Source organism: Gadus chalcogrammus, chromosome 21 (genome assembly GCF_026213295.1).
Source record: "Gadus chalcogrammus isolate NIFS_2021 chromosome 21, NIFS_Gcha_1.0, whole genome shotgun sequence".
Classification (NCBI taxonomy): Eukaryota; Metazoa; Chordata; class Actinopteri; order Gadiformes; family Gadidae; genus Gadus; species Gadus chalcogrammus.
In genome coordinates this window covers 4,988,106-5,015,874 of record NC_079432.1, presented here as the reverse complement: position 1 = coordinate 5,015,874, position 27,769 = coordinate 4,988,106, and the positions used below count along the sequence as shown (strand labels likewise).

At 48.1% G+C, this 27,769-nt stretch overlaps 3 protein-coding genes across 4 annotated transcripts; 2 read left to right on the top strand and 1 right to left on the bottom strand.

Annotated features, from left to right (window-relative positions):
* Positions 1-3,814: 3,814 nt before the first annotated feature.
* LOC130374423 (sterile alpha motif domain-containing protein 15-like) lies at positions 3,815-6,878 on the bottom strand. The gene is made up of 3 exons (XM_056581175.1): positions 6,555-6,878; positions 6,360-6,458; positions 3,815-5,184 (listed from the first exon to the last, which is right to left on the bottom strand). Exons 1-3 carry the CDS (start codon positions 6,645-6,647, stop codon positions 5,011-5,013), a joined length of 366 nt encoding a protein of 121 aa, XP_056437150.1. The 5' UTR covers positions 6,648-6,878; the 3' UTR covers positions 3,815-5,010.
* Positions 6,879-7,003: 125 nt separating this feature from the next.
* Positions 7,004-15,307, top strand: LOC130374417 (methylmalonate-semialdehyde dehydrogenase [acylating], mitochondrial-like). Its single transcript, XM_056581166.1, has 12 exons — positions 7,004-7,291; positions 7,580-7,621; positions 7,727-7,801; positions 8,293-8,454; positions 8,868-8,946; positions 9,952-10,254; positions 10,514-10,635; positions 11,017-11,206; positions 11,520-11,701; positions 12,797-12,976; positions 13,518-13,616; positions 14,289-15,307. The coding sequence occupies exons 1-12, from the start codon at positions 7,253-7,255 to the stop codon at positions 14,388-14,390; spliced, it is 1,575 nt and encodes a 524-aa protein (XP_056437141.1). The 5' UTR covers positions 7,004-7,252; the 3' UTR covers positions 14,391-15,307.
* A 561-nt stretch (positions 15,308-15,868) lies between these two features.
* Positions 15,869-27,408, top strand: LOC130374418 (ectonucleoside triphosphate diphosphohydrolase 5-like). 2 transcript variants are annotated; one of them, XM_056581167.1, is made up of 14 exons: positions 15,869-18,585; positions 18,636-19,007; positions 19,608-19,684; positions 20,710-20,853; positions 21,654-21,729; positions 22,194-22,229; positions 23,401-23,489; positions 23,594-23,676; positions 24,261-24,322; positions 24,830-24,931; positions 25,426-25,569; positions 26,322-26,378; positions 26,642-26,763; positions 27,313-27,408. In XM_056581167.1, exons 2-14 carry the CDS (start codon positions 18,695-18,697, stop codon positions 27,394-27,396), a joined length of 1,389 nt encoding a protein of 462 aa, XP_056437142.1. In that variant the 5' UTR covers positions 15,869-18,585; positions 18,636-18,694; the 3' UTR covers positions 27,397-27,408. The 2 variants fall into 2 exon arrangements, with proteins under 2 accessions (XP_056437142.1, XP_056437144.1); XM_056581169.1 differs by having other exon boundaries at positions 15,871-15,874; positions 18,713-19,007.
* The last annotated feature ends 361 nt before the right edge of the window (positions 27,409-27,769 follow it).

Here is a 27,769-nt window from a genome sequence, read left to right as displayed (position 1 = left end):
GTGTGTGTGTGTGTGTGTGTGTGTGTGTGTGTGTGTGTGTGTGTGTGTGTGTGTGTGTGTGTGTGTGTGTGTGTTTGTGTGCATGTCAGGGGATAGCATACTAAGCAGAGCCCACTGCATCAATAGAAGTGCTGTTCATCAGCATTTACAACAGGCCCTTGTAGATCCAAAGTGTTTGCCCATCAGAAGAGTCTAAGGTATCAGAGGAAACCCAGAGATTCGCTGCCGCGGCCTGGGTCCTCCCAGACTGGAGCACACATCATCACATCAACGCACAGAGAGAGGAAACACTGCACACATCATCAAGGTTCCCCATTGTATGTTAAACGTATCGGGGAGTATGGTATATGCCCGCCGCAGAGTGAGAAATCTCCATCTTATGTCTCCATATTTATGATTTTCTAAACCATGAGAAATATTTGCTCAGCAAGACCGGGAACCCAGGAGAGGAGAGATTAGAAACCTTGGGGTTTTGGCACCGAGACGAGCACCGTGGAATCTCTTAAATAAAACTGCGACCTCCTTAGGAAAACATTCAGCACACGCTGAGGCCCGGGCTGTAGGAAGGGAGATAAATTAACTTTCAAAGCAAACGCTGATTTCCCACTATACACCATACACGCTCAGGCCCAGACCCATACGATGAAAGTACAAATTACAGAGCTGTCTAAGAGGGCTCTGGTGGACTGGGTAGAATTACAGGAGTTAGTCAGATCTACCGTGTGTGCCTGATAGAGACAGCAAGCCGCAAGTCGTGCCCAAATATTTCAGTCCAGCGAATGCTTCATATTGACTCAGAATCAAGAAAGTGCTGTTGAATTGCGTTTTTTTCCTTCAGTTATTTGTAATAAAAATAGTGGATGCGATCATCACACAGCCTTTTGTTTTTACCAAAGACCCCCAGAGAACGTCTGCTCTGCTGCTGCTTTCTTTTCTCACGCAGTTTGCGAAATACTTAAATAATGCATGATGGCCTCTTCCCCTTGTTGTGTTGTGTAATCAAGTGAACAGCACTCACAGTCATAGCCGTGCACTGGGCTCCCTGCACGCACACACACACACACACACACACACACACACACACACACACACACACACACACACACACACACACACACACACACATGGAAAAACATGCATTCATGTGTGCTCACACACACACACACACACAAGGACACACACACCAAACACACACACACAACCATGACAAAACGTGCACACATGTGTGCAGACACACCAAAACACACACAAGGATTCACACACACACACACACACACACACACACACACACACACACACACACACACATACACACACACACACACACACTCATGCACACACACACACACACACACACACACACACACACACATGGATTCACACACACGTACGCATGCATGCACAGACTGTGTGTTGGTGTGTGTGTGTGGGGGGTTGTGTGTGGGTGTGTGTGCGCCTTTGTGGGTGTCTGTCGGTCTCTCTGTCGGCCTGTGCTTGCGTGTGCATGATGCTGCACACCGTGGTTCTTTTATAAACTGAATGCATGATTTAATAAATGCATGAATGATTTCCTCAATGTCTGAAATGTCACTGTCACAATGTGTTAGCGAGATACCATCGGGTCAATAACCTCCTTAGCACAAAGGCTGTCCTGTCAACAAAAAAAAACTATTTTCGCAGAAACATCCACACTATAAAGTCTGTGTTTTACTGTAAACCTGTGCAATACACCATGTTGTAAAGCCTCCATCCAACAGAGATGTATAGAAGCCAGCAAAACGATATGGGGGACGGCAAAAAGAGGAGTGGGCCTGGTGTTGGCTGCTGTGGCATGGTGCCTAGAGTGAGCCCTCCAGAGCAATAAGATAATGAGATATACTTCTGGTAGGCTGACTCACACGGACCGTTATAACGATCTATAAATCACGTGGTAGTGATTTTTTTTCAATCCGTGTGGCTGCAATCAATCACCTACACCTAAACACGAAAATGTGATTGCATTAGCTAACAAACACGTTTTCTTAATAGTGTCCCATTTGGTGGCAGAGCAACTTGTACCCTGACAGCGTTAATCACATTTAATGAGCATTCCACTTGTCACCAGGGCACACCTCATAACACCAGCCGGCTTGTACCCTACACCGTGTTCCCGTGCACCACGCCTGGGCTGATAAGCAGCCTACGAGCCAGTCAGTGCATGGGCTAATAGAGCCTCTGAAATCAATCCCCTTTTCCATTGCGAGTAGGGGAAAAAAACAAGGAAACATGCATGTCCCCCCCCCCCGCCGTTTCACCTGTAGAAAACGACATGCAGCTAAATGGAGGTAGAGAGGGTGGTGGTGGTGGTGGGGGGGGGGGTCTAAAAATAAAACGGCTGTAGGTCCGCGTTCCTTGAGAAATTGAGGTTATTTTTGACCTTGCGGAACAGGTCCTGCATGGGCTAGTGGCTTATAGCCTTTATACGTAACCCCTCCACTCCCCCCATACCCCCACCCCTCAGCCCCCCTCCCTCCTCCTCCTCCATCCCTACAGTCATTACAGTCCTTCCCAAGCTGCTTCACATAGAGTTCCTATAGGTGAACTGCTGCCCCGAGTCGCCAGCATCACAAGCCCACACAACGCATAGCCAATAGTGAAGGGCAGTTCCCCCCACATAAAAGAGTTCACAATCTATAGATGACATCATGTGCACACGAGATACAGAGTATTGAATTACCTGGCAGATGATGGTGCATCCAATCCAGATTCCAGAGGGGGAGAGTAGGCTATAGGCTAAATATTCCCTCCCGGACGGTCGCCCAGAGTCCCTGTGGCGGCTGGGCGGAGCTGAGCCGGGGTCTAAAACGGGACCCGACGGAGGATCGCTTCGGGATGATTCAGGTGTCCCGCCCGCTACCACAGCTCTCGACGGCCTTCCACACCGACGGTGCCCTTCGAGAAATCCATGGGCAGCGGATAAATGAGACTAGAGAGATTAAAAAGAGAGGAAAAATCCACCCGTTTTCAAACCGCACCTTCCGATTACATCGCCAGTGGAGAAGAGATAGAGATAGCGCTAATGTCGCTGATCTCCAAAAAAAAGAAAAAAAAAAGAAGAAGAAGCAAAGCAACAAAGTCCCTGATAGATGGAGAGTACGCGGTGGCTTTAGAGAGGCGGCTGCAGCTGCACAGGATCGCCTCTACTGCGGATTCGCCCCGCCGCGTGGACCTTCGGTGGAGGAGAAAACGCCTTTGAGGCGGACGGGCAGCGGCTCACCTCGCTGAGTGGGGCTTGTGCGCGTCCCCTCCACTCGGGATCGCATTACTGCAGCCCAGATGTTCCGTGTATCGTTTTCACCAGTTGTTTTCTCTCTCTCGCTTTCTCCCTCCCTCTCTCTCCCTCTCGCTCTCTCCTTCTCTCTCTCTCGCTCTCTCTCTTGTGGTAGTGACGCAGCCTCAGCCTCTGAGTTAGTTAATCCAGATTGACTGAAAGGGTTTTGCTGCTTCTGCTGCCGCCGCTTCTGCTGCTTCACATCCCCACCTCCACCACTATCACCACCCCTCGCCTTGCCCCCCAAACACGGCCAGGGCGTCTCATAAGTAGCGGGACTCTCTTTGCCGTCAACCCCTCGCTCACTGCCGCCGCCGCCACCGACCGAGCTCCATTTCGCGGGTGAGCAGAGGTGTTGTGCGCGGAATGGTAATCGGTGTGCTTCGAGGCACAGAGAGACCACTTGTGCATATAGACAGATGCGATGCCTCCCAGTCCCTCTCTCTCGCAGGCAGGAAACATCATTTATTAATGTGGGCTGGATTTAACTCGACTACTTGCACGACATTGCAGTAACCTAGATTCAGAGTGGATCAATCAGGCGTCGTTTAGGCACGGCCATGTGAGAGAAAAGGCTCGTTTAGGAGACGATCTGTTGTCATTATCTCTAACTTTTTGGGAATTGTAAAAGAGTTTTGATACAAAGACATTGATATCAAAATGAAGAGTTTATTGATGCAACGCAGAATTCCTTAAAAACAATCAAAAATCTGTTGGGCATTCCTCAATAATCCCAGAAGACCCTTTTGGAGAGTTCAAATACTAAACCCATAGAGTTGGCCTAAATTGCACAGATCTAGGCCCTTATAAGCGCATCACTAATCCACCAGAGAGGGTCACACATAGTGCCTGGCTTTAAGGCCGGATGCGCACAAGGCTGTGACGGATGGCCCCCGAGTCCAGAACAAGGTCCGCCACAGCCCATCTGGGAAGAGATACCCGCGCAGTCGGTCCTGTTCTTGTCTTCCCGGAGAACAATGGTGCCCCCGCAGCGTTCCTGTGTCTCCTCACACACTTTATAATAGGTGTTAGTTGTCAAGAGGCAGAATTTCCCCAAGGATTTGTTTCCCTCGATCGATAGCTCAATTTGGTGACCAGCACCGCGCTCGAGATCAATGGGCACACAGCTATTGTGCGAGTGCTTTTGAACATTTACAGCCCATCCACGGGGGGGGGGAAATAGATGGTGCGGGCCCCCCCTCGGAAACACACCATTCAGTCTCTTTAATGGTCCGATTGCTAGCTAGTGTCGTCCATAACAATGCTTTTGCTGACTTATTTCCCGCGTTCTTGTATAAAGTATTTCAAACGCACTGCGAGGCTCCGACTCGCAGGGCCCTTGAAACAGGGTTCTTAATAGGCAAACTAAGTTATAAAGAGAACGGCTGTTCCTACACGGTTGTCGTTCATGTTTGCATTAAAACTGGAAAGGGGATGAATGAGCAGAGCTGAGCCGCTGTCGGCTCCCGTAATGATCCTTGTTACGTCGACAAGCGCTCTTTGTAATGTCTACGTATCAACGCAAAATAACTATGAATACCCTCCGACTGTCACAGCCGTCGGTGGAGACAAGACACGGACACACCATCACAACACTCTCCGTCTCCTCGTCGCTGACTGTTCTCCTTTTAATTGCCACGTGAGGGATCGACTTTTCTTTGGCGTTTCAATCGCTCTCGTGCCGCACGGGACCGCGTCCGTCACGGACGGCGGTCCAGCAGGAAGCGCTTGTAGGTGAGGCCGTTGGTCCCCTGGCCTGTCCGGCTCTTGACCCCCAGGAAGGCTGCCATGTCGTCCCTGGGGGTCAGGTTAAGGCCTCGGGTCCAGCGGACCTCGGATGTTCCCAGGAGGGCGTGCACGTGGGCAGCGATGACCTGGCCGGGGGACAGGGGGGGGGACAGGGGGGGGGTAAGGTAAACAGAGGGAGAGTTATAATTCAATGGAGGAATTCTCTGGGGGTTGGTCGATTTAGCAGCGCTGGTGAAAAACAGTTTCCACTGGAGGCTGGACACTCTGGGCTAGGAGAAAGGTAGTGAGAGGTATTTTGGGCGTCGGGCTTCATTTGCAAACAAGCAAAAATAAATCGACGGAGTGAGATACAACAACTATTGAGGGGGATCCGTGGACTTGCCGCAGTGTGTGGAGGAAGAAGATGCACGTTAGAGGGGGTTTTGAAATCTTCTCACCTTGATGTTTGTCCAACTTTAAATGCTGTTGCACTTCAGGTGCCAAACGTGACTGATTGACAACCACATTTTGTCACCAAACCTTTAAAAGTCCAACTATCTCTCCCCACACTGTCTTATTCCTGATTATTATTATTATTTTTTATTAAACCTTTAGCAGATAAAAGTCTCATTGAGAATCTATTTTCCAAGAGAGGCCTGGCCCATTCCCAATTAGGTAAATAAGTAGTCAAGTTTGAGCATCAGGCAATCTACTATTCACTTCGCAGACCAAAGAGGTACTCTGAAGTGGCCAACCCCAACACATGCACATGCTCATTGACATAAGTTATATCTGCCAAAAATATGGCTCAGCATGAAACCAGACTGTGTCTGAATCATGCTGGGCAACATTTTGCAATGTGACTGATGAGAGCATCTCCCCACTGTGTGTCTATTACTGCTATCGGTTTTCTTTCGCAACACAAAAGACAAATCGAATCAAAGATTTGTCCTAATTGAATTGTAATTTAACTTGTCTTGTTGTTCCCTGTCTTTGATTTGTGGAGTGTGCTGAAAATATCAATGCACCTCCTTGCCCCACACTCTTGCATTAAGGCCTACAGGAATACAGAGCATTTAACGCCGATAGGTTCTGTGTTTACCAGCCAGCGGGCCCAATCTAACTTCCCCACTCTCTTGGTAACTTAGGAGGTATTGGGTTATCAGGTTTTGGAGAATTGGCAACGACAGGCCCAATGGATCCCACAGGACGGTTACTGGATACAAACCATTGGGTTTCAGTGTTGCCTGACGTGTTGTAGCCTGCAGAACAAAAGCCTACTGTCCATCATGGTTGGATGGGTGGAGGGACCTTCACTTACCTGCATGTCTTTAAAGTCGGTGATTCCCATTCTTGGAAGGTAGCGACAGTTTACAAAAATCAGCTTCCTGCCCGTGATGAAGTTATCCGTGAAACACTCCTGCCAAAAATAAAGTTTGAGTACAAGTAGTTATTTATAAGTTACTGTATGAGTGATCCTCTATCCATCCATAGTGCAGCCTTGAATGCATCCTACTTTATACTGAGGGTATCCTAAAGATTCGATCCAGCACGCGACGTCATGGCAACTCCAGTCTAGGAACTCCATGGTTCCTGTGTAGGTTTCCATGGAAACAGTCACTCGCCGCCGGGGCTTTTTCTGACACAAGTGAGAAAGTGTAAATAAATCCCAGCCGACAGGTATCTAAAAACAGCTCAAAAAGTAGATGGATGCGCAATGTATCTATCACGATTTATTAGAGTCTCTTCTCTTTTCTGAAATTGAATGCTTAAGTTAAAAAATATGGCTACTACTAATAGAACAGAAAAAAGATGAAGAGGGGACGTTTTACAAAACGGAACCGGGGGTTACTAGGTGACAATCATTAAAATAAAAAAAATAAAAAAACTCAGGGGCGGCTGTAATTGCAAGCGAGTTGATTGGTTGTTGAAACGAGTAGGCCCCGCCCACTTTAGCTTACGCAAGGGGAACGTTGCTGCGCGCCGCTTTGGCAGATTCACAAACATCGCGTCAGGTCCATCGCTGGTTGACACACAGCGCTAGTCTGATCCGTCACGGTTGTAGATCGGCTAAAGTGCAGCGTAGGCTCCGCGTCTTGTCCTCTATCGCTTGACTGCTGCACCGCTAGCTCCAGTTTGCTGCCCACTCTAGCTTGTCTTTTGGGTCATTGCAAGGGCTTTGGAGGGAGCACTGAAGCGCACATCTCAGCAGCCATGGCAGGAATACTCAGCAGGACGATTTTCAACACAAAGGTTAAACCCTTGTTTATGCTCGACTACTTTTACACTAGTTGTTCGGTCGGACGGACAATGCAGCCCATTGGCTAACCAGTGTTAGCCGTCTTCTTGGGGATTGGGTGTCTTGTTTTGTTACCCCACGTTGCAGGAATGTAGTATTTATTAAGTTGCATACAATTAAAACGCATCAGATCGTGCTTTGCATCGCATGGATGTTACTGCTCATTAAGGTCGGACACAAACGAGTTAACTTCTGTTTGTTTTGATCTCCTTTAAACTTTACTCCATTGATCTCCCTTGCAGACACCACTCCAACTCAGTCGTATGTGGTACTCGTCATCAGTGGTAAGACCTCCAATTCCTGACTCCGTAATTGTTTGTGTACGACAATTATTATTATTATGCAAAGAATCATATTGCATTTAAATGTTATGTATTTCCCTACCGCAGCCCACCACCAAGCTGTTCATAGACGGCAAGTTCGTGGACTCGCAGACCACAGAATGGATTGACATTCACAATCCCGTAAGTACAACTTGAACTAAACCCTCACGTAGGCCTACTTGAAAATAATACCAATTAAGCCTAGTAATTCCCCAGACAAAACACTACCTGTTGTGGTAAACAAATGAACGAGGGTCGAGCTTGTGGAACGTCTTGAATTCAAATAAATATCAATATAATTGGATTTCTGTGGAATTTACAATCTGAGAACGACAGAAAGGCTTCAGACTTGTTCAAGCGTGGCTTGTTTATGCCCTCCTGCACTCTCCAGCCCTGTTACTATTCAGAGTTTGCCTCTACCCCAGTAATGATGAAATCCTACCGGAATTAAAACAAAATCACACTCGAGTGATTCTTGCACCAGTAACATGAAGATTGCGTTATTAATATAAATTGGATTCGATTTTGATTACTGTCCCCAAATCCACAACCACCGGTGTCGCATCACCTGGAACACAAATCGCATAAACGGACGCAACCGCCCATGAAACTAACGTCACGCTTCCTCTCAGGCTACCAACGAGGTGGTGAGCCGCGTCCCCAAAGCCACCCAGGAGGAGATGCAGGCTGCGGCAGACTCGTGCTCCAGGGCCTTCCACCCGTGGGCGGAGACGTCCATTCTCAGCAGGCAGCAGGTCTTCCTCCGCTACCAGCAGCTCATCAAGGACAACATCGTACGTACCCGTTGTTTAGTCACCCGGCACACGGTTTTAACCAAGAGGGTTAGGGGGACTTTGAGATGCATGTCATTCGTGCACAGGTCATGGGTTAAGGATTTTACTATAGAATGCTTGCGGGGCTGCTGTCTATACCTTAAGGCAGGAGGCAACAGGGTTTGAACCCAGAACCTTTTTGTTTGGGAGTCAATCACCCAACACCAGTTGACTATCCGGCCCCATATAACCGGGCATATTGGCTTTGTTTTTCCATAATGGAATATTTACGGTATGGATTTGACTCGGAGTGTTAGCACGTTGCACGGTAAGTTGGATGTGTGCACTTGGTTCATTATTTCAGTCATTTTATTGCAGAACAAAGACTTGGACGTGTTTCTTGATGAGCAGGTTGTTCAAATGTGGTCTTTCAGAAAGAACTGGCCAGGCTGATCACTCTGGAGCAGGGCAAGACCCTGGCCGACGCCGAGGGGGACGTCTTCAGAGGACTGCGTAAGTAGTGGCCTATTATTAGTATTATTAGTATCATTATGCCACTTTAGACCACAGAAGGGCTATTGTGGTGTCGCTTCTCTTGTTGCTCAGACCCGGGTGGAGTTTTGGTGTTTTTGTACTTTGCTCCCTGGAAATCCTCTCTTTGGTGCCTTCATCGGTATTCCTGAAGCAGGTCTTGAGTAAACACTCAATTCCGTGCTCCTCCGGGGGGGAAAGTGGTTTAATGAGTATTGAATGAGTTAACCTTGTGGCAGAGGTTCTTGTCAATTTGTGGGCCTTAACACTCAAAGTGAAAGGAGTCCATCTTTGTAAAAGGATCTTGATAGCCGGGGTGCTTTTGTTGAAGAAGAAGAGGCCAACTGGGTGTCGAAATAAGAAAGGAAGGAATAAAAAACTGAAATGGGCCGGTTTGTCTTGGGAAGATTTGCTGTTGCTATTTTTTTATTTCTCTTTGATGTCCCTGGAAGCAGCTGCTCATTTAAAAATAGGAAGATGGTAATGTTGGTGCATAGAAGGCATAATAATACTGATCCCTCACCCCCAACAGCTGTCCTCCAAATAATCTGAGATGAACATGCTGCTTGTTATCTGAATGAGTTGTACTGAGAACATCCTAGCAAATGTTGCATTTTGGTTTGTTGTTGCTTGTGTGCTTCTGTGGATTCATGCAGAAGAAGTTGGTTTCGACTTTGCACATGTCAGTCCCCCACAAGGTGATTACTATTGACCTTCTGACTTCTTGTGTGACCAAGACTCCCTACCATTGGTTGAAGCCTGGCCAATGAGTACCCATGGCAAGATTACGTATGATGAAGAAAATGCAAAGGCTAAAGTGCTTCGTCATTAATGTTTTACTTCTTGGGATCCAATCAGTCTTAAAAGCCTTTGTTTCGGACCTTATACCCCGTACAGCCAATATACCCCACCCCCTTTGCCCCTGTGTCTTTGCGACATCCTCATCCCCTCTCTCTCTCCCCCCCTCTGCTCACGTCTGCCCCCTAGAGGTGGTGGAGCACGCCTGCAGCATCACCTCCCTGATGCTGGGCGAGACGCTGCCCTCCATCACCAAGGACATGGACACGTACACCTTCCGCCTGCCCATCGGCGTGTGCGCCGGCATCGCCCCCTTCAACTTCCCCGCCATGATCCCCCTGTGGATGTTCCCCATCGGCATGGTGTGCGGCAACACCTACCTGATGAAGCCGTCGGAGCGCGTGCCCGGCTGCACCATGCTCCTGGCCAAGCTGCTGCAGGACGCCGGCGCCCCCGACGGCACGCTCAACATCATCCACGGGCAGCACGCCGGTGAGCCCAATGAGGGTCCCTCTTTTTCTCATTTGTTATTTATTCGTTTGCGTAATGCTCTGGAGGCATGCTGAAAGTGGGACGGGTTTTTGGGGGGCTCTGTCGCTTTGGAAAACTTAAGTGGGGGAGGATTTTTGTTTATTTAATAACCACAAAAGTTGTGGGTGTGTGTCTGGGTGTTTGGTGCTCAAGCAGGTTTCTTGGCCCCTCTAACTCTTTGCATTCTGATCTATGGTCTGTTTTTTATGTTGCGGTCTAGCGGTGAACTTCATCTGTGACAACCCCGCCATCAGGGCCATCAGCTTCGTGGGCTCCAACCAAGCTGGAGAATACATTTACAATCGCGGCTCCTCGAACGGCAAGAGGGTGCAGTCCAACATGGTGCGTGCAGGAGACGTGATGCTCTTAGTGGTCCTACATGAACACCTCCTGCGGATTGCACATAGAGACCTTCCTTTCTTATTCCTGTGAGATCTGGATGTTTGTTTCCCTGTTGGCAAGAATGTCTTTGTTCAAAAAAACACTTAAAACTGTTCAAGCATTTAATCTGCCTCTGGCTGCCCTCCTCTTTTTGTTTTCTTTCTATTCTTTTATATTGCCATTTCCTTGAGACGGTGTTTGAAGAATATGCTGAAGCAACAGAATGAGTTTACTTGGTCTTTAAAGGGAATGATTTGCCTTCTTTTACTTGTGTCGCTGTTCTACAAAATGCATGAATGAAATGACGGCGACCTACTTGGGTTTTGTTTTCTTTAACTCCAGGGTGCCAAGAACCACGGTGTGGTGATGCCCGACGCCAACAAGGAGAACACGCTGAACCAGCTGGTGGGCGCCGCCTTCGGGGCCGCCGGCCAGCGCTGTATGGCTCTCTCCACCGCCATTCTGGTGGGGGAGGCCCGCGATTGGCTGCCAGAGCTGGTGGAACGCTCCAAGGCACTGCGCGTCAACGCAGGTTCGTGTGACCGTGTTACCGACAAACCGACCGACGCGTCCTGTTTTTTGGAACGGGGGAGATCCCTCCTTTTCTCTGTTGTTCCTTTTCCAGGTTTCTCCTTTTGATTGTTTTTACTTTTATGAGGTTTTGACGTCCGTCCTCTTAAGGGATTTTAATGCAAGCATTTTTGATTCAGTCTCGCAGAACAATGTAATAATCTCTTTCATGATGAAGATGGATGGTTTGAATGTGTCTCGGGGATCTCTTTGTAATTCATCGACGGAGAAAACTCCTAAGCGTGTACGTCTCGCTCCTCGCTTCCGTCCCGCAGGCGACCAGCCTGGGGCCGACGTGGGGCCCCTGATCTCCCCCGAGGCCAAGGTCCGGGTGAACTCGCTGATCCAGAGCGGGGTGGACGAGGGAGCCACCCTCCTGCTCGACGGCAGGGCGGTCAACGTCAAAGGCTACGAGAACGGGAACTTCGTAGGGCCCACCATCATCAGCAACGTCAAGGTTGGGAGAATCTCGTCGCCTGCTTTCAACGACCTTGACTTTTAATTCTAGGAAAAAGTTACTTTTCTATACAGTTGGAAAACCCCGACACGCATGTTTTATATTTGTAGACGTTCCAAATCGAGCAAAGGTTCAGAATGACTGGGGAGTGAGCGCAGCACTGTGATTGGTCAGCCTTGGGCAGAGCGGGCTATCCGCGGGCTCCATTACGGTCTAACTGTCGGGGTCCCCCACACCAATGACCAGCGTCTTTTTGCGTTAATGCATTTTAGAATTCTAATTTTCGATCTTCCCATGAGCTGGTTATTAAAAATAAATTAACTCTGTTTAATTATTCACTCCTGCCCAAATGTAATGCTCCAAATTCAATTTTGAGTTAACTCACTTTGAGGATTGTATTTCGTTCTTGGAGAATTGCCTGTATGATCCTGTTGGTCTTATTCATTCCAGGTCCATAATTCATCCCTCTTTGTCAGTGGTCACTGAAGGTGCAAATACTGAGCCGTTCTCCACCAGCACTCTCTTCCCCAACACTGAAACTGTCCCGAAGCTGCTCTGGTTTCCAATAGCTGACCATGGTTGCCTGTATTGCAACCTATTACTTGACTTTAAAATCAGTTCAATAAGCTGCAGCTGCAGAGCCACTTTGTTATTCGTAGCCTTCAGGGTAATGCGTCCTTTCTTTTTTTCATGGAAATTGTTTCATTGTGCAATTTGCGTCCGACATTGGATAGATGGTGTTTATCCTAACTCGTTTTGATAGGAAAAAAAAGGATAACCGCATTTATTTAAGGAGAAGGCGATAGGCTAACATAAGTAGAATGTAAATAAATAATACGGCCTTCTATAACTTTTGTGTGTGTGTGTGTGTGTGTGTGTGTGCGCGTGCGATGGGAACTAAAACCTGAGCGGAAAAGCAATAATAATGATAATCAGATCAAATAATCAAACAAACTAGTAATCCTCACAATATGATGAACATCAAGCAAAACTTTTGAGTTGTGGTTGTTTTTTCCACAGAAAGAGGTGGGGGTACTGTTCCTTTTGTGTCATCACTGATAGTACTGTGTGTGTGTTCCCCGTTCCCGCCGGCAGCCCGAGATGACCTGCTACAAGGAGGAGATCTTTGGCCCAGTGCTGGTGGTGCTGGAGGCGGCAGACCTCGACGAGGCCATCGCACTCATCAACAACAACCCGTACGGCAACGGCACCGCCATCTTCACCAACAACGGCGCCACCGCACGCAAATACACACACGAGGTGGACGTGGGCCAGGTAACGCACGCGCCTGGTTGTCTGGGGATGTAGTCAGCAAGGGGGGTGGGGGGGCCTCCCCCTAGATTGATTAATTTGATTGCTTTAAAATCTTTATTTTATTTAGAAAATCTGACATTTTCATAGAGAAAATAAGGATGTTACACCAAATGGAAAGCAAGCATAACTGGATACATAAATGACAAACACTTGAGTGGGAAGAAGTTCGCACTTTTTTAATCCCATCCCTTCTCCACATCTCATTGTGATTAAGCTTCCTTAGTCATAATAATAATTATTATTATTATTCATATTTTCATTTTTTATTATTTATTATATATATTATTTTCCCCACCTCAATATGTTGACCCCACCTCAACCGATTGGGGAGATGGAAGATTCTAAATATTTTTTGTTGCAGTTGATATATTGGCATAAATAAAACCAAACAACTACTCTTGGGACCCTTTTTATTTCGTTAACGATGCTTGAGGTTGTACCTGATGTTTTGCAGTGGAATAAAGTATAAAGTGTGATGTTGTACTTTTTGTTTGTCCTGCAGATCGGAGTGAATGTTCCCATCCCAGTCCCTCTCCCCATGTTCTCCTTCACCGGATCCAGGGGCTCCTTCAGAGGAGACACCAACTTCTACGGCAAACAGGTTAATAACCATACAAACTAACATGCAAACGTTGGTCAACCAAAGGCCTATATCATAGTACGGCGACTGTAGACCGCATCGTACATAAGCAGCAAAGGCTTGAATACAAACCTTTATAAAGGCTGCACGGCCCGCACCCGTGTAGAGGCCGCAGTTCCAATGAAATCGCACAGCAGCACAAGCACCATTGAAGAGCGTGTGAATACATGCACTGTTCTGGATGACGGTACACCAGAATGGAAAAGTGTATTGACCAATTAGCAGCCTGTGGTTGTATTAGTAAGTAACTTGTTCACTCGGTTGGTGCCAGTGGGCGTTTACCATTTGAGCAAATATTGATCGTGCCACAACGTTGTCGACAGTAATTTGTATTGAATACAGGGCATAATCACCGCGGAATGAAATCGTTGCAGACCGATGCTGGACGTAAACCTTTTGTAAAGTGTGTGTGTGTGTGTGTGTGTGTGTGTGTGTGTGTGTGTGTGTGTGTGTGTGTGTGTGTGTGTGTGTGTGTGTGTGTGTGTGTGTGTGTGTGTGTGTGTGTGTGTGTGTGTGTGTGTGTGTGTGTGTCAGTCACGGTACCCCACCACTACACATTTAGAAACAAGCGTGTTTTTTTTGCTGCCTCTGTTTCGGCCGTTGATTCCATTCTTTGTTCTCGTGCGTCACCAGGGCATCCAGTTCTACACCCAGATCAAGACCGTCACGTCGCAGTGGAAGGCAGAGGACGCCGGAGTCAGCAGCCCCGCCGTTACCATGCCAACGATACGCTAACACCTGAGCAGAAAGGCCCCGTGATGATGAAGAGAACCCAATACTAGTGCTACTAACAGGATGAACATCCACCACATGCCTCACTATGCCTTACAGTTAAAGGTTTAGTTATTCATAGAAAGAGAGGGGCGAGGGCGGATAGATACTGTTCCTTTCGTTTCATTACCGGCTGATTATTTTGGTAGACGATGTGAGGGACTTTGAAGGACGCTGTCATTTTTCTGTTATCTAGCCGAGAGTATTACACATTGATGTGTCACTCCATTCAAACTACGCTACATTTCTACCTCTTTCTGGGAGGGGGGGGGAAAAGGACCTCGGTTTGAAGATTTGAAAATATGTACAGCATGTACTTGTAACTACACAGATTTGACTTCCGTTTTATTAGTTTCCATAAAGAGATAAAGTCTCGATCAAATCTTTTGATCCAGTGGTTAGTCATGTCTTCCTTGAAATATCGGAGCAATCACAAAAATACTAACTGTGACAGCAAGATATTAGCTTTGCATATGTTAACAACTCGCATCAATACTGACAAACCCACTGCCCAACACTCCAGGGAAATTAAATGTAGGGTTGTTCTTTAACGGAAAACTGTCTGAATTTCTCTGTCCCCTGTGTATTTGCATGTTTGTCATATCGGTATCCGAACGCTTGATAGAACATTGATGCCTTCGGTTTATGGCAATTTGTGTTGGATGTGGAGGTTGTTACCGCAATGTTTTTAGATTTGATTGAACTTGGAGACTTGTGTGGACTGTGATATTGATTTATCAATCGGGGAGTGATGTGAGGTCCATATATATTGCAAGATGCTGTGTGGATTTACTACGTTGCAATTGGATTTTGAGTATGATGTTTGAATAAACAAAATGCACACCGTACTTGTTTATCTTTTGTCATTGAGGAATACTTTTACGACAACAAATCTATTGAAATAAATGTTAGACCATTTATATAGCTGGAAACAAAACTTCATTTTATCTGAAGCAATGTTTGCTGGAAATTGGTGGTGGTATCTTTGTATTGCATGCTATGGCATTTGGTCGAGTATTAAACATTTTTGTTGTTATGCTCGATCATTTGAATTTAATAATGCATTTTAATTGTTCATTTTCGTTAGTTGTCCAACTTAAAAGTGGTGCTCACTCCAAATAGGTGGAGCTTGACCTATTATGGTTTCCTTGAAGGAATGTCCTTCAAGCCACGGTCTTCTCCGGGGCTGCCGATAGATTTGTCCTCGAACTTGCTACCAAGTTCTTGGGGCTAGAGGTGGAGCTGGACCGAGAGGTGGAGTTTGCCCTTAGAGGCTGGAGGACCAGAGTGGTTCTGGGCTGGACCAGAGCCATAGAGAGAGAATAATGTTATATCTATCACTCTGGGCTCGACTAGGGCAAGCTCCACCTATTGGCTCTACGTGTGAGCACCGCCTGTGACGTAGTTGTGCGCTCAGCTGCAAATCTGCTGCTCGAGAGCTTATCATGGTGAGCGTAGTATGTAACGCCGAGAAACTCTGCAAACAAACCCATTCTGTCAACATTCCTACTTTATATGATTTCAGATATGATCTCGAACTTTGTTATTTACCCAAATACTGTGTGTTTAGGGGGGATTCACCGACAAGTGCTCCTCAAAGTTTGTTTAAGCTATCTTTGTCATAGATGCACGGTCTATGGGCTACTACTAGCTAACGTTAGACTGTGGCTAGGGGATAATGTTTCATGGGTTTATGTTGATACAACATACTGTTTCATGGGTTTATGTAGATGCTACATAATGTTTCATTGGGTTCTGGGGCTACAACATACTGTTTCACGGGTCTCAGTGGCTACTACATATTGTTTCATGGGTTTCTGTGGCTACTACACTGTTTATGGGTCCAAATTCATTTCAAACTTTATTTAAATATACATTTATTCAGACACATCGGCTTTCAGGTTAATATGGTAGATTACCTCTCATCTTGTAGCTCATAAATCAATTCTACAATCTAAAGGAGTTGGATCTGAATAGTTAGCAAGACAAACTAAAACCAATACGATATCGGATGTATAAGTATAGACTGCGTAGTGTCTATGATCATACCATTCACCTGTGGTGTAACAGTGTGAGCAAGATTTGATTAATTGGTTCAAACTAAGCAGAAAAGTGACCATATAAAAATCCCAAAGAACAGTAACAATCGTTACTGTCGGACGAATAGAAAAACACAGCATTCACAGTGTCTGGCATTTGGTAGCCTAAATGGTTCTCTTGAATGATTTTATTGAATGCAACTAGGCTATATAAGTCCAGTGGTTGACCTCTGCGTTTTCTCAAAGATCTCCCTTATTGGAAAGTCTTATCAATACGGTTAGGCAAGAGTTTTTTTGTTGTTGCTTTTTTTATCATGCCGCAGCACAATCCCTACTCCGAATAGTCCCACTCGAACATGATCTAATTGGGATATAGTTTAGTCTAGTTAATTAAGTATATTGTAATTAGGCAATGCACATGATTACGCCTTCAATTTAAGTGTCCTTATGACAGCCACGCAACGCGTTCCGGCTCGCGTGCCTCGCATTAGGCGGTAGCAAACTTCTATTACGCAACTTCTAAATCAAAGTCATTATTCTGCGCTGATCGCTTGGCGCCCGAAATGATGTCTTCAGGGCAAAAGGCTCCAGCGAGTTACAGCCAGTTACTTCAAACAAGGGCTGTACCATTCTACTCTGCCAGCTCATTTAAGCAAGGTTTTTTTTTCCACTAATAAGCAAATGAGCTCTTATGCATTTTGTGTCCTCGAAAGGTATCATGTGATTATGGAACTGTTGTTTCATATCGCGGTCGACAAGCACCAACTGAACCAGTGGGATCTTGTTAAAATTGTTGACGACATATGCTTGTTGTTATGGTGAGATCATACTGTATATGATCTCATTACAAGTCTCAAAAAATAAGCACCATGCGCTCTTGTTTATCATGGAGGCAGCCTCTGTGATCTGCTGAAGCTTGCTCTCTTATGGCGTGTTTAACAACAAGCCCTGACTAAATGCAAAAGTCTCCTACCAGCTAAATAGACTATATTGTATCAATATCAAACCTTGAATTGCAAGGGTTCCTCACCCATAAAAGTCACTTAACATAAGTCTTCAATTAGTGACTGGCTTGAAGCAACATTTTTGTTGAGTGCAGGTTATTAATTTAGCACACAGCGATTTATTTTATGTGGGCCATTAATGATTAGGGAGGGGCATCGCTCTTCATGCCTACAGGTAGATTGTGGAGATTTGGGTGTAGGGTTAAAATGATTTATTGTAATTATTTACTTTTTATCAGTAAACTTATATTAATGAAGAATAACTTATCATAAGGACACTCCTTGACCACAAAATATTTGATTTCATTCTTGGAGCAAGATGAAGGGAAGATGCAGGGAGCCATTTACCAAGCATGCATTCAGAGAGACATTGGATGGACATGATTCTTATGGGGAAACACATTAACAACAAAGGGTAAAAGAGTGAGGGGATGTGAGCATTGTGGAGAGTTTAGGGTTGGCCAGGGCTGATGTTGGCCGTGGCCGGAGTGACAATGTTAACCTGCACTATTCTAGGAAGAACGGCTACGTCTGCAAGGCTGCAAGCCAAATAAATTCACAATACAAAGGAGGCAGAAGATTGGCTTGGGCCGAGCACCAGGCGCCGTGACTGCAACGCGAATGCAAACTACCTCAACACCTTTTAAAATGGAGAGGTGGAAAGGAAGCTATCTCTAGGTGTAAAGTCGAATGTATACAAAGGGCTTTACCATATATTAGTAATGATATGAACAAGGTTGATATCATTTTTCAATAAATTATATATAAAAATTTCAATGAATAATTCCCCGTCAATTATAGATTACAGTGTTGAGCCTGAAACGTGAGCATGCTGAGTCCTGATGGGGTCATGTCTGTGCATCTCTCAGCAGATTGTAGGGAAGTACTTTAGCGTGGTCGGCTAGAATGACTACAAAGGGCGTGCCCGGGATAGTTGTGTGGTATTGACCTGAACATAATTACTCCCTATCACCTCCATGTGTGAGTGTTAGCCCCGCCCCATTGGAAGGCTATCCGTGGGCACCACAACAAGTGTGCACTGTGGAAGCTCTCAGGTTTGTCTATTAGAGTGGAAGCTCTCAGGCGTGTAGTGGCGTGTAGTGTGGAAGCTGTCAGGTGTGTGTAGTGTGGAAGCTGCCAGGTGTGTGTAGTGTGGAAGCTGCCAGCCAGGTGTGGGTCGAATCTCACAGGTTTGTCCACAACAGCTCTTAACACCCCCGTCACAATGGCACCGCGGCGGCAGGAACTGAACCCTGTGTCGTCTCTCTCGTGGGACTCCGGAGCGAGGATGAGAGCCGACGTCGTGCCGACGCCACCCCTGCTGCTGCTGCTGCTGCTGCTGCTGCTGCTGGCGGCGCCGGCTCACGCCTGGACCGGACGGACCTCTGACCCGGACGCCGCCTACGGCAGCGCCGCCGGTTTCCTCATGGGCCTGAGCCGACCGGCCAACTCCAGCCGCATCTTCTACGGCGTGATGTTCGACGCGGGCAGTACGGGCACCCGCATCCACGTCTACACCTTCATCCATCAGGACACAGGTAGGCCCGCATCCACGTCTACACCTTCATCCATCAGGACACAGGTAGGCCTGCTGCCGTTCTCCAATAAACTTATTTTGAAAATAGATGTGTTGACTAAAACAAGGCAACGGGCCGTTGTTTTCGTTTCGTCTCGGTCTTCCTTTGTGGACACGTTGCGTCACATTGTTCTAGTTCGTCGTATCCGTGAGCCGTAGCGACAGGCCTGGAGTCTGGAGCCGCGACGTTGTGACTTTGAGCTAAAACACACAGCGGTCGATGATGAGACGGAGCAGACAGAGAGCGCAACAAGGACGCGAGTCCCTCCACAACACTTAGCCGACGCAGCACCGAAGGAAGCAGGAGAACAGCAGCACTAATTGGCAGTTTGCCTTTCGGGGAGTTTTGAACAAATCTTCTACTACACTTTTTCCGTCTTCTCTCACACTCACTCTCTCACACAGTCTTTCTCGCACATTCTCTCTTGCCGAAATCCGACACCTCTGTAGAAACTGCTCATTTTATTCCTGGAGAGCATATGTTGAATATTATGTTTTTTGTGTTTTATTAGCCTTTGGTTGATTGGGTGTCTTTGCCTGTTTTTGTGTTTCGCTCCACAAGCGTTGCCTGTGTTGGACAATGAGATGTTCCATTCCATAAAACCGGGCCTGTCCGCTTATGCTGACTCTCCAGAAACAGTGAGTGGCTCATCAAATGCGGTCGATACTATTGATCTGAAATAATACAGACCAAATAACGAGCCTGCTGCCTCTACACTGTGCAAAGAAACACTTCTCAGAGACACGCTTTGATGATTGAAAAATAGTATGCCAGGGAGAATACATTAGTGAGTTTCAAGGGTTTATAAAAAAAAAAAAAAAAACAAGGTTGACGGAGTCTCGACAAACTCGTTACACCGTCAGTGTTTATGTTTGTATCAAAATCTACTGAACAAATCTTGAGTTTTTTTTATGTAGTACACTTCTTTCACTACATATTTGTTATTTTTATACAAAATACCTCCAAAACATGAAAGTATTTATTCCGCTGCATTCACCAATGTTTACAAAATTTCTAACCAAAATATTCCTTTTATAACAGAAAGGAATCCACATTATAACAAAGGGTATCCACATTTTAACCAAATGGGATCCATATTTCTAACCAAATCATCCTCCGCCATCTTCCACGCTCTCCCGCTTCCTTAATGTGTTGTCTATTGTTGTGGTGTTGTTTATTTTTTCCCCGTTTATTTGTGTCTGTACTGTCTGTATGTATTCCTTTCTTATTTGTAAAGCACCTTTGAGTATTTAGAAAAGCGCTATAAAAAACGGATCAATTATTATTATTATATTTTAGCCAAATGGTACCCACATTTTAACAGAAAGGTGTCCACATTTTAACAGAAAGGTGTCCACATTTTAACCAAAAGGTATCCATATATTAACCAAAAGATATCCTCATTCTAACCAAAGGGTATCCTCATTCTAACCAAAGGGTATCCTCATTCTAACCAAAGGGTATCCTCATTCTAACCAAAGGGTATCCTCATTCTAACCAAAGGGTATCCTCATTCTATCCAAAGGGTATCCTCATTCTAACCAAAGGGTATCCTCATTCTAACCAAAGGGTATCCTCATTCTAACCAAAGGGTATCCTCATTCTAACCAAAGGGTTTCCTCATTCTAACCAAACTCAACCCCCGCGTGGGGGGGGCGAGAAGGCCGCCCACACGGTGAAGATGCTGCTGAAGGTGGCCAAGAAGACGGTCCCTCGGCTGGAGTGGAAGCGGACCCCGGTGATCCTGAGGGCCACGGCCGGCCTCCGGCTCCTGGCCCCGGAGAAAGCCCAGGCGCTGCTGGAGCAGGTAGTGCGGGGGAGCCAAACCGATTGAACTGGGCCGCCGTGTCTCGCTCTGTTAGCGGGGGGAGCACCAGAGACGGGGAGAGTGCCGGGGCTCAGCCGAGCGTGGCGAAGGGAGCGGGGGAAGAGTGGTGGAGGAGGAGGAGGAGGAGGGCGCAGGGGAGCCCGTCTGAATCGTTCTGACAGGTTCTTCTGAGGTAGGAGTTAGGGAGAGAGCGTCGGTGACTGTAGCGGGGGCGGAGAGAGAGCGGGGAGTCGAAGGCTGGCTGCGCGCTGAGAGGGGGGGGGGGATCCAAAAGGGCAGGCCCTGGGGCATCATGGGAGATGAGGGGTACTTTTTCATATAAATCATCTCCGCACGGGAGAATTAATTAAGTCTCCCTCTCCCTGGTGGAGAGGACACCTCGACCGGGGCTACCATTAGAGACAACTAATCAAAGATGACGGATAAGGCTTATCCTCTCCTCCCCCTTTTTACACAACTCTCTTCGCATCACTTCGTCTTCGTTTACTCCGTTTTCTTAAGAGCACTAATCGCCATTCTCCCCCATCCCCCCCACCCCCTCTTTACTATTTAGTCATCTCAAGCAAACACTTATCCGAAGCCAATGACAGTGAATTCAAGATGCATGTTATTAAAGAGACGTCGGGGGGGGGGGGGGGGGGGTCCGCCTTGATCAGGGACAACTCGTAGCAGACTGTCGGGTGTGGGGTGGACATCGGGGCTCAAACCCAGAATCCCTTTCAGCGGGTCGCCCCCGCCAACGCCGAGCATTGAACCGCGTGTTGGTCGTCTCCCCCCAGGTGGAAGACGTGCTGGAAGACTCTCCCTTCCTGTTGCCCGATGACGGCGTGGGCATGATGGACGGCACCAGTGAAGGTGCAGTCTCACCCCTCCTCCCCCCACCCCCCCTTCAGGACTCTGACTCTCCCTTCCATTTTCGCCCAGCACTATACGCAATTTCATTCCCGCTTGTTTACCCAAGACGGATTTCACAAAAAACCGCAGGGGGGGGTTATTGCGTTCTCTCGGAATAACGATTAAGGGGAGAAGATGGGAGGGTTTCGGCCCTGCGGCGGTGCTGTGATGACCCACTCAAGGCTGTAATTATGTCTTTTTCGGGGGGTTGTGCCACAGTGTAATTTATTTGTCAACGCTTTTTCCGAAACATTTCTGCGAGGTCGAGTGTCTGCGCCTCGTTCAAGGGTGCTGTACACCGTAATTATTGTGCTCAAGACGGCGTTGTGCCGGTTCACCGGCTTAGGGCGGCCACAACGTGCTTGTGTGTTCATCCTGAATTCACGTCGCCTCTGTTTGTTTTGCCTCCGCCTCGTTCGCTATAGGAGTGCTGGCCTGGATCACCATCAACTTCCTGACAGGTGGGTTTTTAAAGACATCTGAAAGGTCCCTGCCTGCCTGCCACCACGCTTTCCACCCAAACACAGGTTTTCTGCTACACTGGTACATTCTGAGGTGGAATAACCATCAGGAAGATGGGACACATGAACATTGGGTGTTCGGCTGGCTTCCCCGATGCATTGATGCATGGCAAGCCCTCCCCTGAAACACAAGGATTTTGAAATATCCGTGCCAGTATGCACGTTTCCATACGAACCAATAAGGTTCTGCCAAGCCATGATGAACATGCTGATTAAAAGATAATCAAACAAAACAAATTAGTAAACATTTTGGCAGTCAAGGAGGACCAAATCATAAAACGAAAAGACACGTATAGAAGAGACGTTGGCGAAGTATTCGTATTTTTAGTGTTGGCATCACGGATAGCAATAGATCGCAACTATGAATCTTTTAATCGATTGATGTTACCTCAATTAATCACATTTATCACACAGCCAATAACAAATGATGTGTGTTCTTATAATATACAACAAACCAGACTGGTTTGACTGGTCTTTCCGTCGGCTATACTTCCAAACGGAGACGGGGCCCAAATGTTTCATCTCGCCTGTTTGAACATTATGATAGGACATACAATGTATGTATCACTCAATCGCGAGAGTTTATATTGTGCCTTGCTTTTTATACCTTGTATAAATACAGCATAAAATATAACCGTTGGCAAGGCCGTTGGCAAGGTCCACGTCTAGCTGATCTATTACAATTGCAGATGCACAGACACCAATTGATTTTTTCTGACTTTCTGATTCCGCTCAGTTCCCACTCTTGGGCACCTGCCAGTACAGATAATTTTTTATCGCCCCAAACAACATAAAGGAGACGAGATAAATTACACGATCAATACCTGTGCATGCCTATAAAGATAATTCTTCCTATCCCGCGCGACATCAAAGTTAGTGCCACCATATTGTGAATTCTGGCATCCTCGTAAAAACCACTGAAATGACTAATAGATACAGTGCCGCCTGTCTACGGTTTCTCCCTATATTTCTCCTTCCTTTCAAACCTAGTTCAAACAGCGCAGGTACCGTATCACCATAAGATCAGAGCGCGTCTCTAGCTAGACGCCAGACCCCCACCCCCCCCCCCCCTCATGCATAGGGACACAGTAAAGAGTAGATCTTTTTCTAGGTCACCTGTACGCAAACACTCAGAACACCGTGGGAATCCTGGATCTTGGGGGAGGATCCACTCAGATCACCTTCCTGCCAAATCTCCGGGTAGGCACTTGGCATATTGTGTGCATAATAACACGTTTATTTTAAGCTTGGTGTTGATTTGAAGTCCATTGATGGGCAGATGTTCTCCCGCTCTGTGTGTTTAGAAGACCATTGAAAGCTCCCCCGGTGTGGACTATGTCGCCCAATTCGAGGTGTTCAACTCGTCACACCAGCTGTACAGTCACAGGTATGTTCTGCTGGTGGATTGCCTGTAAAAAAAGCCGCACTCTCGAGACATGTTGTTTTCCCGTTCTCCGGCTCTCTGTCCCGATTCACAGCTTCACTAAAGACTAAATGCCATACTTGAGGCGCTGTTGACGTGCAACCGTTCGTCCCCCAGTCCCTGATTAAAACAGACGGCCGTGTGTGGCCGAGACATGAGCACCATCTCTCTCTCTTCCCAGCCAACCACTTGGAGCACACGTACGATTTGAAAACAGACTCTATTCGGAGCCAACTGACCCAGTTCCCTGCACTAGTTTCAGCAACAAACCCAAAAAAAAAAGGAGAAGAAAAAGCCCCAATAGTTTCCAAATTGTCCTGCTCTTTTGAAACATCAAATTTTCACCCTGCGAAAAATCGCCTTGTGTGTGTTCACCCAGAACGCGGACGCTGGAAGCGTAGCTCCGGATCTGGCGCTCGTTTGGCCTACTTCTCGGAAGGGGGGGCGGGGGGGGGGGCCCGCCAGCTATAGGGCGGTCCCTGGGCGCCCACACAGCCTTGTTCTGTAAGCACCATGTGATGAATTCTCTCTGACCCCCCGCCCCGCAGTTACCTGGGGAACGGACTGATGGCGGGACGACTGGCGACGCTGGGGGCCCTGGGGGCTGAAGGTACACGTGCAAAATGTCCGCCCTCGACACCTTCAGGGCGGAGCGGGCGCTGGGGTGGTTGTTGTTGTTGTTGTTTTGTTGATGAGGGAGGAGGGGGAGGGAGGAGGCGGAGAGGAGGTGGAGGGAGGGAGGGACAAATGTGGATTCGTAAGTGTAGCTGTTATGTTAACACATTAATCCGAGGGTTGAATGAGGGGGGTGGGGGGGGGGAGAAACAAATGAACCACAAGGGCCCATAATGAACACCTGCCAGCAGCCGATAGCGGATGAGGTTGACCATCTGGCCGGTTAAATAAATGCAGGCATGCGTACTAAAAACGATTGAACAGCTAGTCGATTATCCCACTCTGCCTGGTGGAAAGAAATAGACCAAATGCTCAAGGCGAATTTGGGACTTTGATTGAAAACCTGGAGTGAGTGTCCCACGGGCAAGAGTGGCGGTCGTTTAATCACGGACTGACCCTCTCAATCCTCTCCTCGTACCCCCGGGTGTGGCGCTCCCTGCAGGGCTGGAGTGGAGGGTCTTCACCAGCGCCTGTCTGCCCAACCGGTTCAGCGACCAGTGGAGATTCGGGGGGCTCACTTACCACCTCCGAGGGGCCCAAGACGGTGAGAGGGCCGCGAGCTATGATGGAATCATTTTTTTCTTTTAATTTTTTTACAAGATTTTTTTGTTTTCTGGCTTTCCAAGGACAGTTTTATTTATGATTCCACTCATGAACACATTACTTTTTAAATTGTATAATGATTTACTAAATTGTATCAAAATGAACATAATTGGAGCGTAGACTAGAGTGGGCAGAGTAGCGGCGGGTGCGTCAGACTCCCGGGCCAAAGGTTCAAGGTTCGATCCCCAACGCCCGCTGCCTGTCGTACAAAGGCGCCCTTGAGCAAAGTAAGCCCCCCTAAGCCCCCCCCCACCAACGGGCTCCTTGAAGACCACTAATCTGAATCCACTGGGAGTCCCTAGGGTCCAGAGCGATGGACGAATCCCTCGACAGTCAATCGTTCAACATGGACTGCACAACCCATGTGCATATAAATATATATATATATATATATATAAACACATATATATATAAATACACGCTTGTGTTTCCCAGGCAACGCGGGCTACCGGCCGTGCCATAAGGAGGTGCTGAAGGTGGTGCAGGGGGTGGTCCACCAGCCCCCGGAGCTCGGCGACGGCACCGCCTTCTACGCCTTCTCCTACTACTTCGACCGCGCCGTGGACGCCGGCCTCATCGGTGAGTGGTGCTGTGTGTGTGTGGGTGTGCGGCGCGCACGCACGCCTGCGCAAACCGTGAGAGTACTCACACGCACACACGCACGCACGTGCGGAGCCTTACGTAATTACAGCCACCCAGCAGGGTGCTGCGGCGCTCGCTTCTAAATCGAGACGGGAGATGTGTGAGTCACAAGACCCCCGTCTCACACGGGTGTAGGGCGGCGGGTGGGGGGGGGGTGGTGGTGGTGGGCGGAGGGGGGGGTTGGAAAGATATAGGTGTGTGTAGTTATTAGAGAAACGGCCGCTCTCGCGCTGGCGGCCGATAGGCCACAGAGCTATTCTTGGAATTATGGAAATCCGCACACGCGACGGCCGCGCCTCTCATTATGATAAAGGGGGCAGCGGTCGGGCTGAGTCGCTGGACCCCCCCCCCCCGTTCTCACCGACGCTCCCTTTGCTCTTCCCCCGCCTCTCTCCTCATTCTCTTCCCGCTCATTCCCCTCCTCCCTGCCATCTCTTCATCTCCCCTCCCTCTTCCCCCACCCCCCCCCCTCCCTCACAATCCCTCCATTGCCTCTCTTCGTCCTGCCTTCCCTCCATTCCCCCCTCCCCCCCATCCATCTATTCCCTCTCCCTCCAATTCTCTCTCCCATTCTCTCCCTCTATTGCCTCTCTTCCTCCCATCCCTCTCCCTCTATTGCCTCTTTCCTTCCTTCCTTCCTTCCTTCCCTCTCCCTCTCTCCCCTCTCTCTCCCCCCCCCTCCCCCACAGACGGTGTTCGTGGGGGCACGCTGGAGGTCAGAGACTTCAAGAAGCGCTCTAAGGAGGGTGAGTGGAACGCCCCCCGGTCGACACCTTATTACACGGCCTGCTCTCCGCAGCTGCTCCAGAGACGCTGCCCTGCATCTCAATCGGGCCGCCCCCCCCCCCCCCCCCCCCCCCCCCATCCCATCCCACACACCACTACCCCCCCCCTCGGCCCCCCTCCTCCCCCCCCGGCCTCATTCCCCACAGCTGCATGCAGATATGCACCTATTAGCTCGGCTAACAAGGAACACGGCCCTCAAAGGTGTTTTTTTTTTCTTTCTCAGTGTGCAACAAGATGGCTGAGGGGGGACCGGGCGTGGCCAGGCCCTTCCTGTGCCTGGACCTGACCTACATCACCTGCCTGCTGAAGGAGGGCTTCGGCTTCAAGGAGAGCACCGTGCTACAGGTGAGGCCGACCGCGGTTAACTCTGCGCACTGTAAACAAGGACAAAGATCTGGGTTTGGAAAATCAATGCCGGGCGCACTCTGAATCATTTTGCGCTTGCACTGTGTACCTCGGTCGTTGAATGGGGGGGATTAAGGCGTGAGTGCCTTCCATTTGCAGCCTCCATTACGGCTCTTGTAAGAGCCAGGGCGGGCGAGGGGGTTTAATACAGCCTTAATGAGAGAGAGAGAGAGCGAACAATGAAATGTGGCCAGGCTCGCTCGCTCAGCTCGAGCAGGTTATGGTTTGTGTGTAAAAAAAAATAAATAATAAAAAAGGCCTATTGTTACACAAACATAGGTTTCTTTTTTGCACCTTGTAGTCCTCGTGGATGGTTTGTTAAGAGATATAGTAACAAACCGTCTGCGAGAGAAAAGAATGACACCAAAACACAAACAAATCACGTCACCTCTATTGTTTTATTACAGTAGATAGAAAAAGGCAAATGTGTGATTTGGTCTCTGTTTGCATCCCTCCCCCGTCTCCCCCCCTCCCTCCCTCCCCTCCTAGCTGACCAAGAAGGTTAACCACGCTGAGGCCAGCTGGTCTCTGGGCGCCATGTTGGACCACTTCTACAACCTGAAGATACGCTGAGGTGTGTGTGTGTGTGTGTGTGTGTGAGAGAGCCTCTCCTCTCCCCACCCCCTACCTCCCACTCCCCCCCCCCCCCCCCCCCCCCACCGCCCACCCCCAGCCTCTTGAGCCGGCGGTGGTGTTTGGTAACTAATGTACAGGAGTACGAGTGGTGGTGGTCGACTGTCCAGACGTCTGTGCTTTGCTTCATTTTATTTCCTAAGTGGCGTTACCAACCTCCAGAGTGTTCCTTAATGGCTTTTACCAGAAATGACTCGTGTGCGTTAACATATCGAGCGGTAAATGCAGGACCTGTTGCCCCGCATGTGATGGGCTCCCCCCCCTGCCTCACACCGTACACGCCGCTGTCCACGAGACCCCCCCCCCCCCCTCC